This window comes from Dama dama, chromosome 23 (genome assembly GCF_033118175.1).
Source record: "Dama dama isolate Ldn47 chromosome 23, ASM3311817v1, whole genome shotgun sequence".
NCBI lineage: Eukaryota > Metazoa > Chordata > Mammalia > Artiodactyla > Cervidae > Dama > Dama dama.
The window spans coordinates 33,851,086-33,868,513 of record NC_083703.1 but is presented as its reverse complement, the minus strand read 5'-3'; the positions used below and the strand labels follow the sequence as shown (position 1 = coordinate 33,868,513).

General features: G+C 43.7%; 1 protein-coding gene across 4 annotated transcripts in view; it reads right to left on the bottom strand.

Moving 5' to 3' along the window:
- EPC1 (enhancer of polycomb homolog 1) overlaps positions 1–17,428 on the bottom strand; it is a 95,152-nt gene that overhangs the window by 50,968 nt on the left and 26,756 nt on the right. For 2 of the 4 annotated variants that reach the window (XM_061126322.1, XM_061126323.1), the window contains exon 1: positions 15,328–15,769. The exons of 1 other annotated variant lie outside the window; for it this stretch is intronic. In XM_061126322.1, the coding sequence (XP_060982305.1) occupies positions 15,328–15,480 (153 nt within the window). In that variant the 5' untranslated portion in view covers positions 15,481–15,769. Of the gene's footprint in view, positions 1–15,327; positions 15,771–17,428 lie in introns of those variants that run through there. One more of the 4 variants, XM_061126324.1, reaches the window with a different exon arrangement.

The following is a 17,428-nucleotide window of genomic DNA, read 5'->3' as shown; positions in this document are numbered from 1 at the left end:
AGTCAAATAACACCAATATGATAAGGCTAGCATAACATATCACCAACAGGCCCCAGAAACACTTTTAAGAGATACACATATTCCATTATTTCCCAAATAAGGCAGGCTAATTAGCGAAAACGTTCTAGACCAGAATCTTAGAAGTCACAGATTTTAAAAATTCAAATGTAAGATTTAATCCAGGAAGGATTTTAAATGACTGGGCGCAGAAAAAGGGACATCATAGTTCTAAAATCGGCTTCTTGCTAGTGATAAAATGTATAAGGCATCCTCGAGAAATAAGAGTTTTAGATATGAGTAAGAATTAGTAAGGTTCAACTGAGAAATTTTATAGGGGAAAAAACCTACTCCTAAAAATGAGTAACATTAGGGGAAAAATATTAACCCTATCATTCAGACAATAAACCTATATTCTGTTTGTCTTCAAGAAAAACAGAACAGGAGACTTCCCTGGTAGCGCAGTGGACAGGAGCCCATCTGCCAATGCAGGGGACACAGGTTTGACCCCTGGTCCGGGAAGATTCCACACGACACGGAGCAACGAAGCCGGTGCACCATAGCTACTGAGGCTGTGCTCTCGCGCCCATACAACTACTGAATCCTGAACGCTCTAGGGCCTGCGAGCCACAATTAAGGAGCTCCTGTGCTGCAACTACCGAACCCCATGTGCCTAGAGCCCACGCTCTGCAACAAGAGAAACCACTGCAATGAAAAGCCCCTGCACCACAACTAGAAAGGAGCCTCTGCCCACCGCAACTAGAGAAAGCTCACAACGCCACAACCAAGACCCAGTGCAGCCAAAATAAATAAAACAAACAAAAAAAAACTTAACAAAAATGTTTCATCACTACAAAAAGATAGGAGGGAATTTCTTAAGTATATTGCACAAAAATAACAGTATAAAAGTTCAGACAATAAAGTAGAACTCACTGATGTTTTAAAATGATATCTAGAAAAACACAAGACAAAGGAATCAAGGAACGTATTTTTATGGAATTGATTCTATGATATTTCCTGGTATACAGAAAAAAAGGCTTTTCTATTTTATTGGAATTGCATTACAAAGGAAAAATTCACTGAGGCAAAAAAATTTACACAATTTTCACATCTGACGACAAGATATCACTATGACAGATGACAAGGAAAATTCAGAGAAGGTAATAAGGTAATTGCTACCAAAATTTTGGTTCTCAAGACACTTTCAGATCAGAGAGAAAGAATTTTAATGTAAAAACTTCAGAGTAAAATAATTTTGATTTTTGCATGATTCTACTTATATTTACTTCAAATGGAAGAAAAAAAGATGACTTTTCAGGAACTCAATGTTAGAAGTTGGCTTACATGGTTTTATTAGACTCTGAGTGATAACACACAAAATATCCAAAGTAAAAATAGATACGGAGACTTAAAAAGATTGCTTCAGATTATGGCTTATTTACCATATGAACTATAAGTTCCTTAAACAAAAAGACATGTCTGTGGACCCCATAGTATTTAGCATTATACTTCGTAAGCGTAAGTTTACAAATACTTGATACATCAACACAATATAAAACAAGTGCTTTTATCAGATATTTCACAAAACTTACTTTTGGAAAGGCCATGACAATTTCTCTGGCTTAAAATTTTGGATCATTAGAATGTCTCATTGGAGAAGGAAATGGCAACCCACTCCAGTATTCTTGCCTAGATAATCCCGTAGACAGAGGAGCCTGGTGGGCTGCTGTCCACAGGGTCACACAGAGTCGGACATGACTGCAGCAACTTATGCACTGGAGAAGGAAATGGCAACCTACTCCAGTGTTCTTGCCTGGAGAATCCCAGGGACGGAGGAGCCTGGTGGGCTGCCGTCCATGGGGTCGCACAGAGTCGGACACGACTGAAGCGACAGAGCAGCAGCAGAATGTCTCATGTCCTCCTGATCTTAAGAGAAAAACACCAAAACCATAACTTAATTCCTACTTTTATTAGCCTACTCCAAAAGCTCAAAGGCAGTTAAGGCGGGTATCTGACTACCATTTTAGAATGTAAATAATCACAAAGTACCTGGATTTTTTCCAGAACTATATAAACATAAATTAAAGAAATGTTTGTGCCAGAAGATATTACATTTTTGAGATACAACGCTGTTTCTTCTTTCCAGGGTCTTCAAGTGCACTGAAAGAAACATATAAGTGAATTTGCTTTCTAAAACTCCAAGTGACATCACCTAGGAAGGGTGAGTCAAGAAGGGCTTCATGAAGTTGAACAAACTTGGGGCCAGGAAAGGTATGTGGGGGTCAAGAGGCGCAGTGTGAGCAAAGGCAGATGTGAGGACCTCGGAGAACGTGGAGCACATATACTGAGCAGCAGTCTCCAAGTTGCCCCGATGCACATCCCCCTGATCCTACACCCTGGGGGCCCCCTCCCTTCCACACTGGGCCAGCGCTGGTCTGTGTGACCCACAGTGTGTGGTGGTCACCTCCAGGACAGGTGATAAGATGGCAGATTCTTTCCGGGGCGCCTCCTACCCACCGTCGCACATTTTCTTTTGGATCATCGGCTCTGGGAGAAGCCAGGCATCAGGCCTGGGTGCTGACTGCAACCTCTAATAGGTTCTGCAGAGGATGAGCCAGAGCCACCTGGTAAAGCTGCTCCTGGATTCCAGACCCTCAGAAACCGAGATCAGTGTTTGCTGTTGCAAGCGGCTAAACTCCGGATCAGCAGTTACGCAGCAACAGACAGCGAACACATGTGTTGGTACCGAGTGTCCTCACTGAGTAACACAAACCTAAATTGTTGAAATGGTCTGGCATCAGACCACAGTCTTCGAGGAGAGTGTTAGTGAAGAAGCTGCTAATAAAAGGCCCATGGTGTTTCACAAGGTGAGGTGAACATTACTAGAAACCAGGTGATTTAGCTAAGGTTTTCCACCAGAGAGCTGAAAGTGCTGCCTTGTTCTCCTGCTATGTACAGTTGGAAAAAAAAAAAAAAGAGAGAGAGAGAGAGAAGAGATAAACTAAATGAAGAACAGTTAAGAGAGAGCCAGGATTTGATGGTTTGGACTGTTTGCACTCTTCCCAGATTGCAAACAGTGCTCCTATTCAGAAATGGATTCTGAGTCAAGATCAAATGCAGGGCACTGAGAAAAACATGCTCTAAAAACTAAGATGAGGGAGTAACTATAAAATATTTTGTTAAGACCTCAGAAAGATCAAAGATGGTGTCTTAGAGTACCATTTGGGCCAGACAAAACACTGCTAAACAGAACTGTGTGCTTCAAAGATTCTCTCAAACAAACAACAAGGCTTTTAGGAAGCTTAAGGGTGTTTTCTCACAGCAGGAGCTCAAGGCAGAAAAAGGTTTATCACAAAGAAGTTCATGGGTGCGGCTTTTAATCAATGGAACAGACTCCAATAAAATTCATATAAGATCCACAAAAGTTTTTTAAATAATTATAAATACAGAAACATTACCAGCTTGACCTAATGGAAACAGGAGACAATACAAAAGGAAAAAAGGCCATTAAGAGTCCTAAAATTTTGGTAGGAAGCAAGTTAAGAAAACTCAGTAGCAAACAAACATGTTTTACCTTCAGGAGAAATAAAGGGTGAACCAAATGCCCCACGGGCAAAACTGAGAGCTGGGTATGAATCATACCCAGGAGCTGACACTCACCCAAGGAATTACCATCATTTGCCTGACTGGATTTCAACAATGCTGAGGACCAGAGACTCCCTGTGCCTACCAGCCCTACACTCTACCTCCCCTTGAATAGGAGCATTGTGTACCCCAAGTCTGACCCAATACTGCATATTGGTGGTGGCAGAGGGCGGGGAGCAGATACCTTTTTGGCAGTACAGGTTGAGAGGAATTTGTACTTGAGACACTGAAAAAATTACATTTGAGAAGCTCAGCTGTACCTGAAGCCAATCTGGATGAGATCCTTATGCTGTAATGGATGAGACTTCGGGGGACTGTGGGAGCAAGAATACTCTGCATGTGGTCAGCTGTGGCAGCCAGCCTCTAATGACCCCCGCCTACACTTTTCAGAGTTGGTTCTGTGACCAACATGAGACACGAGTGATGGTGTGTAACTTCCAAAATTAGGTCACAGAAGACTGTGCTCTCTCTCGGGTCCCCTCTCTCCTGCTACAGCCCTGACCAACAGCTTTACCGGGACTCTACGAAAGACCCCAGGCCAGCATCACCCACATGAGCTGGTCCTAAGATCCCCAGTCCTCAGACACTGTGAAACAGTTTGGAAGTAATCTGTCATGCAGCAATAGCTAACTACTCCAGGGCTGAAGGAGGGCAAAGAAGATTGGAAATGAAGAGAGTGGTCAGAACACACAGGGCCCAGGGAACCCCACTAAAAGGTTTCTGCATCTTATTCTATCAGAAAAAGGAGCAATTTAAGAATTTTAGACAGTGAAATGACAACCAGACTCACATTTAAAAACACCACCTGGACAACTTTCGGGCGGTGTAAATCTGAAAACTACAGTAGGGAGGCCAGTTAAAGAGCAATTACAAACCCCTCAGGATTAAAAGGCATCCTAATCTTTTAACAGATTTTCTTAGATTCAAATGCATGGATGTACATAAAGGAGCAGTCTCAAGAACTGAAAATCTGTGGAGCACAGACAACTACATGCAGTATCCTATGACAAACCATGATGGACAAGAATATATTAAAAAAAGAATGTGTGTGTATATGTATACAAAACTGATTCACTTGACTGTACAGCAGAAATGAACACAACACTGTAAATCAGGGATGCTTCAATAAAAAACTGATAAAAAATAAAATATCTAAACATCTTAAAAAAAGAACCACAAGCATCCCCATGACTTTCCAGAATGTTCTGAGGGTGAGCAAATGGCAGTGTTGAGAAGCACTGCAGAGGAGGGAGAGCTCTCAGACGTTCAGTAACAACAGTTAAGGCCCATCTCCTGGGTCCTGAAACAAATGTGCTGCACAAAAGGACTGTTTTTCACAGATATTTTTACACAGCCATGCAAGAGTGACAGGCCTTGAAGTTCATCGAGCCACTGGTGTCTACCTAGAGGGACAACCCCCTCCTTTGGGCTCTAACCCCATCTCTAGCTGCAGAAGGATATTTTTAAAACAATATTTATTTGATTGTACTGGGTCTTAGTTGCAGCACATGAGACTGTTAGTTGTGGCACGAAGGATCTATTCATAGTTCCCTGACTAGGGCTGGAACCTGGACACCCCGCTTTGGGAGTGCAGTCTTAGCCACTGGACCACCAGCGAAGTCCCTGCAGGAAGGTATTTGGTGCACCTGATGTTGGCTGGATAAATCCCATCATTGTTCACATCCATTACCAACCGAGTTCAAGACTTAATAGCATCACTCTATTTTCACCATTTTCAGCTAATGTCCCCTAATCTAACCCAATCTTCCCCACACTCCCAAACTCTTCTCCTCTGTTCTCTAGAATTAAGATTTATCGGTAGGTAAACGCTTTACAGTCTCAACTTCTTTCAACTTTCCCTCCTCTTCTCGCCCTATTTTGAGGCTGGAGCCCTTTCAAGCAGAAGCTGCTTATCTTCCCATGTCCCACAAACGCATAGATGGGTAAAGGTCCTCCTTGCCTCCCATTGCCTCTCTGCTGTCCTTCCAGAAATCTGAGTTTCCCTCAGATGTTCACACCATCACTCCTTCCCGGAGTGGCCACATCCACCCTGTTGCTGTCACAGAGCTCACAGTCGTCTTCTCAACCACCCCCACCTCGGGCATCATCCTTAGTGATGGATGATACACCTCATACCACGACCCTCTCACCCTCACTGACTTACTTTTCCTCTATGCCCTCTCAGTCCCCGCTCCTGTGGTTGTTACCTCTAGACCTGCCTTAACCAGTAACTGCACACCTCTGAAATCTAAGTTCAAGCATCTCACTCTGACTGCCACCCTCCTGACTTAAGTCTCACTCATTCCAGAACGCCTCCTTGCAACAATGCTGTTTCAGGGCATCCTACACCAGCTCCCTGAGGTCTTCTTCCCTCATTACCCAGTTCAGACCCCAGGTCTATCGTGATTGTCTATCTCACACACATGGGTAATCTCCTCATCCTTCTTTTCCCCTCCTTTGTACTTGCTGGGCAATCCTCAACTGTAGAAGAACCTTATTATACACCCACTTTAGTCTTGAACTCGAGTTGAATATTTGAATTCATGTGCCCAAGTGAGTGGACTGGTCTCACTTTAAGTAAGTAAGTGTTAGTCGCTCAGTCATGTCCGACTCTTTGCGACCCCATGGACTGCAGCCCACCAGGCTCCTCTGTCCATGAGATTTTCCAGGCAAGGATACTGGGGTGGGTTGCCATTTCCTTCTCCAGGGGATCTTCCCAACCCAGGGATCAAACCCAGGTCTCCTGCACTGCAGATTCTTTACCAACTGAGCTACCAGGGAAGCCCGGTCTCACTTTAAATGGTCACAAATACTGAGCCCCCAGCTGATTCATCAATCCTGTTACATTTCTCTAGTCAGTGAGCACCTCACACTCACCTTTGTCTCTCAGCCTCCCTCACTCTGAGGCGATGACCTCACCTCATACATCACAAAGAAAAGAGAACTGTAGGGAAAACACCCCCATCCTCGCACTGCCAATGCTCAAACCAGTGTACCATATCCTTTCTTACTTCTAAAAAGGAAAAAGTACTTCTCCTCTAATCAGACCAATCCCGCCAAGAAATTAATCCAGGGAAAGATAGTAAACAGTTTTTATGAACAAAGCCCTTGAGTAGAAGAGGAAATAGGATTATTTTATTCTTTTTAAAGACATCAGTCCAACTATTACATTAGTTCTAATAACTTATTTATAATAGCTATTTTAACATTTTTGTTTACTAATTCTATTACCTGGGTTATTTCTACATCTCTTTTGGTTGACTAACTCTTCCTTAGTTATTAGTTAGCTTTTCCAGCTTCTTTGCATATCTGGTGATTTTTTTTTTTAATGGACACCAAACATTAAGTTTTATGCTCTAGGATCTTTTAGTATTCCTTTAAGCACTGTAAGGCTTTCTTCTACGACACACTTATCTGAAATTAGTTGGCTCTTTTTGAGGATAATGTTTAGTCTTTATTAGGGTGAGCCCAGAACAGTTTAGTCTAGAGCTCACTTGGCCCTACTACTAAGTAAATAACCCTTTGAAAACTCACATCAGACACCCTCTGCATTAGATCTTTCCACTCTGGTCGGTGAGGACACAACTCCCAGCCCCATGTGAGCTCCCAGGAACATCCCTCCTCCTTTCCAGGTGCTTCCCCACAGACAGGCTCAGATCACTTTTCAGCTGGAGAGCCCCGGGACCTCTCTGGAGACGTTCTCCTGTGGCCTGGGAACTCTTGAGGGAGTGGCCGGTGCAATGGAGGACTCAGCTTTGCTTCCCTACTTTGTGTCCACTGGAACTTTGGAACTCATTTAAAAAAAAATCATTTGTGGATTTCCCCATCCCCTCCCCAGCCATTTTTTCAGCTCCTTTCATAGCAGAACTATTCCAAGGAGTCATCCAAACTTGCACTGACCCTTTATCTTATAGTATTTCTTCTGTCTCAATCATGATTTCCTTCCCACCACACTATCAAGATAGGCCAATGGCATGTATTAAACGGTCACTTTCCCCTCACTCATCATCTCAGTGGCCATAGTTGACAAATGTCCTGCCTTTTAGACTCACTTGCTTCCTAATTCTCTAAGAGCGTCTCCTCTATCTGAGCCTCAACGCAGTTTTAAGAAACACCCACATCCCAAAGGCTTTCAGATTGACAGTACAGCCCATGATGTCAGAATTGTACCTGCAATGCAGACTGCTCTAAGGCGTCACATTCTTGCACAGGCCAACTAAATACAAATAAGAGGCACTGCAAACTGAGTAACTCCATCCTTCACGTACCCTCCCTCTTGCATTTTTCCCTCGTCAGTAAGCCACCTAATCACCCATCCACCCAGCTGCTCAAGGTAAAAGTCAGGGATTACGACAGAGGATGAGATGGTTGGATGGCATCACCTACTCAATGGGCATGAGTCTGAGTAAACTCCGGGAGTTGGCGATGGACAGAGAGGCCTGGCGTGCTGCAGTCCATGGGGTCGCAGAGTTGACACGACTGAGCGACTGAACTGAATCCTTGATTCTCTTTCTCCATCTAGTATATTCTGATCTGTCAGCCAAGTTCTGTTGGTTCTACCTTCAAAATGTGCGTCTAGTCCATCCACGTCTCTTCTTCCCTACCATCACCTAGGTCAGAGCCACTCTTGCCCAGTACGGATCATTCTGCACACACAGTGACAATAACCTTGAAAAACAGAATTCAGATCATGTCCTCCCTTGTCTGCAACTCTAGAGATTTATTACTTCATTTCAAAACAATCCAAACTCCGTGTAGTCGCCTGTAATAACTCAGCAGAAATGGGCCCGCCTGCCTCTGGGCCCTTCGCTCACACTCCCCGACCCTCTCCACAACGCCCCCGCTGCACTGGCCATGTGCGCCCGCCTCAGGTCTGCCTGGAATGTTGTCCTTCAGATCCTCAGAGGGCTGGCTCCTCCCTCATCAAGTTTCAGGGCCCATTCTTTGACCCTCTCATGCACAGAATTCTCCTCCTTCTACCTGAAACTCTGTACTGTCTTGATCCACTGCCACTTTTTATTCATTTGCTTTTTGTCTGTCTTCCCATTAGAATTCAGTCATTCAACTAAACAAAGACTGCACACTTACTATGTGCCAGGCATGATTTCAGGTGCTGAAAATACATCCATGAATAAAGCAGACACAAAGTCCCACCCTCACAGAGCCTGCAGGCTAGAACACAAGATCCATGAGAAAGAGAACTATTCGTTCACTGTCGGATCCACAAGACCTATAACAGTCCTGGGCTCACTGTAAGTGCACAATAAATATTTGCACTCTGAAAGTAAATGAAAATGAATGATTTATCTATATTTTCTTAGTCTTTGTACAATATAAATATACTTCAAAAATCTTCACTCAGCCATTAGAACAATGATCAGATTCTTAATTTAGACTTCTAAACAGTCATATTTATATTTTCTTTCCCTTTCAGACTGCATTACTCTACAGTAATTACTTTTACAGTAAAAACATGAATTTGCAACCCTCAGTACAAAATTCTGCCTCTAATTTCAAATTCTCCTAACAGTAAAAGTGTTCTGCATCCACTTATATTCTTTAAGTACTTTAGAACACAAGCTTTCTAGACTAAACTGGAACTAATTACCCATGTACCCAGACTACTTTTACTTCTGTGTAAACTGTTTATTTGTGCAAATGAAGCCATCAACTAATTTAAAAAATTAATGATTATTTTATAAACACATAAAATGCATATGGGAATGGATCTAGTGCAGGGATAACATAATATACCCATTATCACAGGAAACCCTACTTCATCTTGCAGATCCCTACTTCCATCTTGCAGTTAAGAAAACCCAGGTGCACAAGAGCACACAAACACAAGTGTACATATACACACACGTGCACACAGCAGGAAGCTGGATGAGGCCTTAGCTCTAATAACTCCCAGTCTGATGCTTTCTCCAATTAATAATTACCTAAACTTAAAGACACAGCTTTCTATAACTACATCATACAATTCTCTAGGGGTAGGCAACACATCTACACTAGACAATTCCAAAAACAAAGGACTATACAAATGTAAGTAGCTCTGAACAGCAACAGAAAGCAAGGCCACACTGAGTATTCAATCAATATTTGGTAACAATGCAGTGTGTGTTTATAGCATCCTCACACACACTATCTGACACTCCTGAGCGCCGCCTCCCTCATGAGGTAGGTCAGGAGAGGCTGGCACATGAAGAGAATGAAATTCATCCTGTAAGGTTAAGCAACTTGTCAAAGGCCACAAATGTCAAAGTGCATCTTTCTCAGAGGATATAAAACTGGTATTTGTGATTCTATGATAATCAAAACAATTCATCCCAGTACAGAAAAAGATCGGAACCTATATTAAATCATACACAGAACATTTTCAACCTCAGCTTATCTTTCCCCTGGACTTATTCATAAGGCTGCGTTGTATTTCTTCAGCCAGTACTTGCTATATACTGAAGGAAATTCAACCAAAATGATTTGCTTTAATACTTTAATAATCTGTTGCAAAACTCCCAAACTCTCACCATGCATATTCAAAGTTGAATCAACTGTTTAAAGACAACCACTATAACAACACATAAATGAAAGGTTTTATATTTTAAAGAACTGATTATATCTCTATTAATTAAAGAGAAAACTGAGATTATGGGTCACAGTAGATGTATTAACTATGAATTTGTTTTTGGTTTTCATCTACCTACAGTGAGGCTGGTGGATGAAATACAATTCATATATTTAAAGGTACAAAGTCAGGTATCTGCTCTGTTTAAAATGCTGCAATTTCTCAAAATCATTACCTACAGTCACAGTGTTTAAAAAACTTGATCAAGGTAACTCCAAGTAATTCACTGCAAGTAGTTCAAACAAGTTATCTAAAGCATCTAAATCACTTGTTTTCCTGATGATGTCCCCCCAAATTGATTTATCCAGTTACTGTAATATATAAGTCACACCTTAACGGTTTAAAAGCTTACTTTAAAAGACACAATCTAGTTCAGCCTGCATATTTCATCCTTTCAATACTGCTTCTGCACTTAGAGACTCAGAATTCATTTCATTCCCAAGTTACAATATAAAATTCTCATTTCCTTGTGGGTTGTCTTCTTTTAAGAAACAATCACAAACCACACTATCATTCCATGATATAAAACATTATCCTCTGCTTTAAAATTATGTTTTAACCAACTGCTGATAACGAATACCCTTTTCAGAAAAATTGAATCACAAAGTCAAGAATCCACACCTTCATACATATCAAATAGAACTCTTGCCATTACATACATATACATCCTCTGATACTTTACCATTACTATTACTACAGACTATGATTTAGTAAAAACCTAATCTGTTTTAGATAAAATATTAGGAATGGCTAGTTTAATATTTAATTTTGGCCACAAATTTATGAACCTGATTATTATTCCTTATTTACAAGATTTAAGCTCTCCTTTATTTAGCTGGTACTTTTAATTAAGTGTTGTTGATTAACAGAAAAGGTAATAGTTCTGTATAAACTTCATTACAGGTCACAAGCACCCACCAAACACCATTAGATGCATAAGCCCATTAGTTTTCAGTCTTGTTTTGTGAGAAAATGAAGTCTGATTACAAATGACACTAATCCCAAATCTTAAATATCAAACCACACACTGAAACAAGAGCTAATATTAACACTTTAGGCACCAGGCCTGACAGTTTTCAAGAGGCTCCTTTAGTAGGTAAGAGTCCTCAGTCCTCCTACGTTGCTGAATCAAAAATATCTTGGGCAGGACAGAAAGCTGAAACTAGACTTTATTACTGCTTCTCAGTTATCTTTGATTTTAACTGATTATTTGCTACTTAATGGAAAAACCCCAAATACTCTCCACTCCTTTCTAATTCAAACTAGCTGTAAAAATTAAGCTTTGCTTCTAGTGCAATTGAGATTTCACATATTTCTTTTCAATTACAATGCAGTGCACAGAATAAAGGAATCTAGATTCAGGACTAGGAAATTTTGGTTTTCAAAATTTTAAAGAAAAATAGGATTCTTAGTTTCTTTTAAAAAACGAGAAATCGAACTTTTAAACTTATCACAGGGATTTAAATTTGTTTTTATAAAACAGAAAAACTATATTTTAATAAAGTTTTGAAAATGGAGTGCTTGACTACTTTTCCTCTTAAGAAAGATATGTACCTATGCCCAATTGAACCCCTAATTAAAAACAAAAAATACCTACCTGTCTACTTCATAAACCTGATTTTCTTAACTTTGTATACTGGGCCAGTAAGAACAGTTTGAAGAAAGAAAAGATAGGTGTCTGAGACTATTTTGTCTGGTGAGAACCCTACTAAAACTAAGTGTTGGCCTGTGATGGCTGGGTCCTACTTCTAACAGTCCCAAAGGTGACTGTGTAGGACAATAACAAGGCGAGATCACTGTAAACATCTTAATTACATCACACATCTTACCAGAACCAGTCTTGGTGACAGAAGAGTTTAAGCCTCCACCCTTACAGTAAGAGTCACAGTCTGGCATCCCAATGGAAAAAAAAAAAAAAAAAAAAACCCCAAACTACTAGGGGAACCAAGCAGTTCCACTGTGCTGAGCATCACTTTAAAACCTCCTTTTTCAGAATGTCCTTTCTGAAATGAGAACTATCCATAAAGGAGAATTTTAACAATGGAAAGCTCCAATGTGAACCAAAATAAGTCAACTTTTAATAAAAACATTTGATAGTACTGATACCTTGGAAAAACTATCCTTTCATTTAAAGGTAAAGCCATGGCACTAAGTAGTACACAACATTTCTTACTTAGAAGATGATAATCTTAAAATGCTCAAAAATTATCATGGTACAACCTCTGGCCCTGCTATTTAAATTTTTGTCCCTTTTAACCCCAAAGAGACTTATTTCATATTTACAGCTGACAGTCTATTGATTTCCTATGATTTGAAAATTACTTTTTATTCATTAAACCAAAGCCCTTATCAACTGTTACTTTATGATGTAGCAAGTTACAAGGTATAACATTATACCAATTCAGACAATAAATCTCTAGCATCTATGATTCAGTCAAGTTCTTTAATTCATTACAATCTGTAATTATTTCTCAATCTTCATCAAAAAAAGGACTAAACAACTAAGTTCTAAAGTTGAGTAAAATTCATGTTTGGAGGGGACCTTCTACTTAAAAGTTGTTTTTTAAAAACTAAGAGATATGCCTAATTGAGGCAGTGCATTCAGCTCATAATGTAAAAATTAAATGAAAATACATTAATGTTATTTTCTGTGTTTAGACCTAGCATTTCTGCCACATTTACCACAGAAACAAAATATGGTAACAATTACCAGGAATGGTTCACACAACAATTTTAATAAGGTGACATATACACAAAACTGTTCTCATCTAATTCTGTCCCATCTTTCATGATCAACTCCTGACCCTAACTAACATGTCAGAGGCAGAAGTTTTAATCTTTTGTCTTTATAAGAAGCATATCCTTCTTCGGCGAATTATCAAAAGGACAGTTTTTCTAAGGTTACCTTTATTTGTGCTTAGTATACGTTTTCAATATCAACATTCTACTGTTAATACTGTGATTGGAGCTATACAGCCTCCTCTGGCCAGCATGAACCACAGGACTGGAGAGCAGCTGTTCCACCTGGGCCTGTTTACATTCTTCTATGCAGCATTTATTCCTGAGGTCTCTGTTTCACTGGTCATGGTTTTGGTTGGATGTGAAGTGAAACAAATTCTAAACGGATGATAGGAGAAGGCAGTCTGGGTGGGGGGGGAACCCTAAAAACTAGGGACTTTACATGTTAGAAAATAATAAACGTCAAAATTCTTCCAGTGAATGAAAATTATTTGTAAAGATTTCGTAAGCTTTGGTACTTCAGCTGGGTTCAGCTCTGATTTCAGGCTGTGCCTCTTGAGACAGTCCAAAGTGTGCAAAGAAGCCAGACTTCAGTATGTTTCTAAGTGTTCTGTGTAGTGCTATCTGTTTTTATCAAAGCTCTCCAGTTCCTTGGCAGTAAAACAATGGCCACAACTTAATTTCCAGGTCAGTGTTAACACGACACCCCCAACTTGAAAGCATTATTTGTAAAACTTAAGAAACAAAAATAAAACCAAAAGACAAGATTCTGCAGTCACAAGTACTTTAATTTTTAAAAACAAATCACTTATTTAAAAATAAACAAACGGCACCATTCTACTCTAAAAGTTGGGAACAAGCAAAAGAAATTAGGAGATTCTGTCTCATAGGTAACGTGCTCGGAGTCAGGACTAGACAATCTCAACTACTACACACACTAAGGACACTACAATCCGAAGGAAGAGTCAACTGTGACAACTCTTTGACTTTAAAAGGTTGAACAACCCAAACAGTTTCAACAGCTTTATTGTCAAAATCAACAGTACAGAGCAAAATTTCTACATTAAAAAAATTCCGTACAGTCCCAAGTAGAGGTATTACAGTATAGTTCTCCACCACAAAATTGTAGTACCAATCCAGCGACTCCTCGACTTCTTCAACTGTCAACACACTGCCCCCTGTTTAAGTGGCTGTACCTGAAAACCAAGGTATGCAATTCCTTAGAAGGCACCGGGCGATACTGACAAGGTTCTGGGGGAAGTGAGAGGAAGTCTTGTGTCTGAGCCCAACTTCCACGACCAGCGACAGCCACAGCTACGACACAGTGTCTGTGAGCTGTCAACATTCAAACACTGAAGCCCGCCCATGGAAAACATCTCCCGGTTAAGATTTCACTCCACTTGAGTTCGGTGATGGATAAGAAAGAACCCTTTTTCTAAACGGAGATCTGTTAACATCTACTTATACTGGGTCTTGTCTCCCGTAGGTTGAGAAACCAGCAATCAGGCGAACTTAGATTTTTATTAGGAAAAGAAATGAGAGAGTTACACAGGCTTTAGAAGAGCCACGGAGTTCCCTTCAAAATCTGCAACATATTCTCAAGGATCAAAGAAAAAGTCAGGAGGAGTTGGAGTTGACAACCCTCCGATTAAGTAGGACTCGGAGGAATGGATGCAAAAGTCCCAGAAAGAGGACGTAGGACGAAAGTCGGCTCTGGGCTGCTCGCCGACCCCGACCTTCCGCTGCAGGACGCCCGCCTCCCCCGCCCGGCCTCTCGGCGGGTCCACGTGGGCCGCGCAGCCCCGCCAGCCTGCGGGCCGCCGAGAGAGCACGGCCACCCGAGCGCCCGGAACCTGCGCTCCCGGCGCCGGCGGCGCGCGAAGGCCGAGCCGGCCCCAGAGCGCCACCCAGCGGCCCGCCGAGAGGCCTGCAGGCAGGGCCTCCGCGGCCCGGCCGCCGCACCCCCCGCCGCCCGCCCGCTCCCTCTCCGGATGCACAAGGCCCAGCCCAAGCGCTCCGACCACAAAATGGCTGCCGGCAGCCTCGTCACGTGACCCCTTTGTGCCTTTCGGGCGCCCGAACTCCGCGGGCCCCGGGTCCGAGGGGCCAGGGTCGGCGGGTGGCCCGAGAGGAGGCCTCTCCGGGCCGCGGCGGCCGGGGGGCAAGGCCGGGGGCCCCGGGGTAAAGGCCCGGCCGGCGACGGGAGTCGGCGGCGGAGAGAAGATGGCGGCCATTTTGTGTGGGTCTGCGCTCCGCCGCCGCCGCAGGCAGCGGAGGGAGCGGGGCCCGGCGACGGGTCGGACAGGGGAGTTAACACGTACCGACTCCTCTTCCTTCTCCATTCCGGTGGGCATCTGCGGCACGGCCCGGTTTATCGAGGCGTATTCGTGCAGGTCGGGCAGATCCTCACAGCGGAAAACCGGCAGCGGCTTCGAGGCGTCTAGCGCCCGCGCCCGAAACGACAGTTTACTCATCTCAGGCGCAGCAGATACCTCTCCGCTCTGGGGAAACGGCCCCGGCCAGCGGGATCATGGAGAACCGGGGGTTCGGTCCCCACTCGCCCACCGCTGCCGGGGACTGGAGGGGCGGAGCGCGGAGCCCGCCGTCCGGGCACTCAGAGCCGCCTGGAGGTGGGAGGCCGAGACGCTCCGCTCCTCTCTCGCTCGCTCTCCTCAATACGCCATGGCCAACATGGCGGACATTAAAACTCCACTGTGCGCTCTTCAGCCAACCCCAGCCATTCCCCACACTGCATCGCGCAGCGGCGCGGGCACGCGGGGGGGGGGGGGGGGGCGCGGGCTCGAGGCCGGGCGCCGGCACGGAGCGCGCGTCCCGCCAACCCCCCGCGCCCGGCAGCTCGGCCCCCGCCCCCGCAGTCGCGGGCGGACCGGCCGGGTCGGGGCGGCGCGCGGGGCACTCGGACGCCGGGGACCACGGCCGGCCTCCCGCCCCGCGCGCCCGCCGTCCCGCGCTCGCTCCCGCCGGCGCCGTTGGCTGACAGGCGAGGGTGCAGCGAAGCTACAGCCCCCCCGCGCGCCGGCTCTCGGCGCGGCGGCGGCCCCGGGCACCTGTCAGCGCCGGCGGCCCGGCCCTGGGTGAGGGAGCGGGCGCCCCCAGCCCCGGCCGGCGCGGCGTCTCAAGTTTTATAACGAAACTACAGACGCCATTCGGGCCGGGATGCCAGTTTGAGTGAACTTTTTAACCGGCCATTATCTTTACGGGTAAGGAAACGCTGGACGGTATTTGATCATCTCCGCTTGGATCCTGGGTCAGTTCCCATCATTGCGCTCGGTGTAAACAGGAGGCGTCCTACGTTTGCTCCAACTAGGGTTTTGGTGGTTTTATTTTTTCATCCTGCATTTTTATCGACCCACAGTCAAGTTTATTGTCATTGAAGCCAAGGGAATAATAATTATCGGGCGCCGTAACCCTTAGGGAAAAAATTTAAAAGCAAGACCTAGTTCACATTTTGAGAGCCGATGATTTTTCTGCACTGGAAGAAAATGTTGCTTCAACATAACCATGGATTGACACTTATTTTTACCATTACTTTATTGAACCATGGGTTGACACTTATTTGCCCTCTGAAAAACGTTTTACAATTATTTGAAGATTACTTATAGCACTCCTGCCAACCCCCCCCCCCCCAAAAAAAAAAAATTTAGAAAGAAAAACTATTAGGAGAGTATTTAGATGGATGTGACGGCTACCATGTGGTTTATATTACACACGAAAATGAGTATCCAGAGAGCCCTCTCCAGCAGAATATTTTAAAAACCCGAAAGACTGTTGCGGTGGGTTTAATAGGTTTGGCAGCAAAATTTCAAATATTCACCGAGATCCAAAAATGCTCTGTACCTCCGCTTTTCTCCCCAGGGGACACATAATAAAAATAATCACTTCTTAACTACTGGGTTGGATGGGAACTGTTATTAGCTTAAGGCACAGAAGCAAGGTGCTATCTTTCAGGCTGGTTTAGCTACCACCCGTTTGGGGTGGGGAGAAGACAAGGAGGAAACAGGATTGCAGTTCTCCAAAATTATCATCAAACTCAAATACTGACAGCTCCTGTGTAGCAGACATTCACCTACAAGTTCTGTACTAAGAGGATGCATTTACTGACTCAACCAGCAAACTTTTTTTGAGACCTCAGGCACCTGCTAATTATTCAGTGGGGCTTCCCTGATGGCTCATGGGTAAAGAACCCGAGTGTCAATGCAGGAGACTTGGGTTGGATCCCTGGGTGGGGAAGATCCCCTGAAGAAGGTAATGTCAACCCATTCCAGTATTCTTGCCTCAGAAAGCCCATGACAGAGGAGCCTGGCAGGCTACAGTCCACTGGGGTCTCAAAAAAACTGGACAAAACTTAGGGACTAAACAGCAACAAACGACAATTACTCAGCACCCACAGGATTCCCAGAC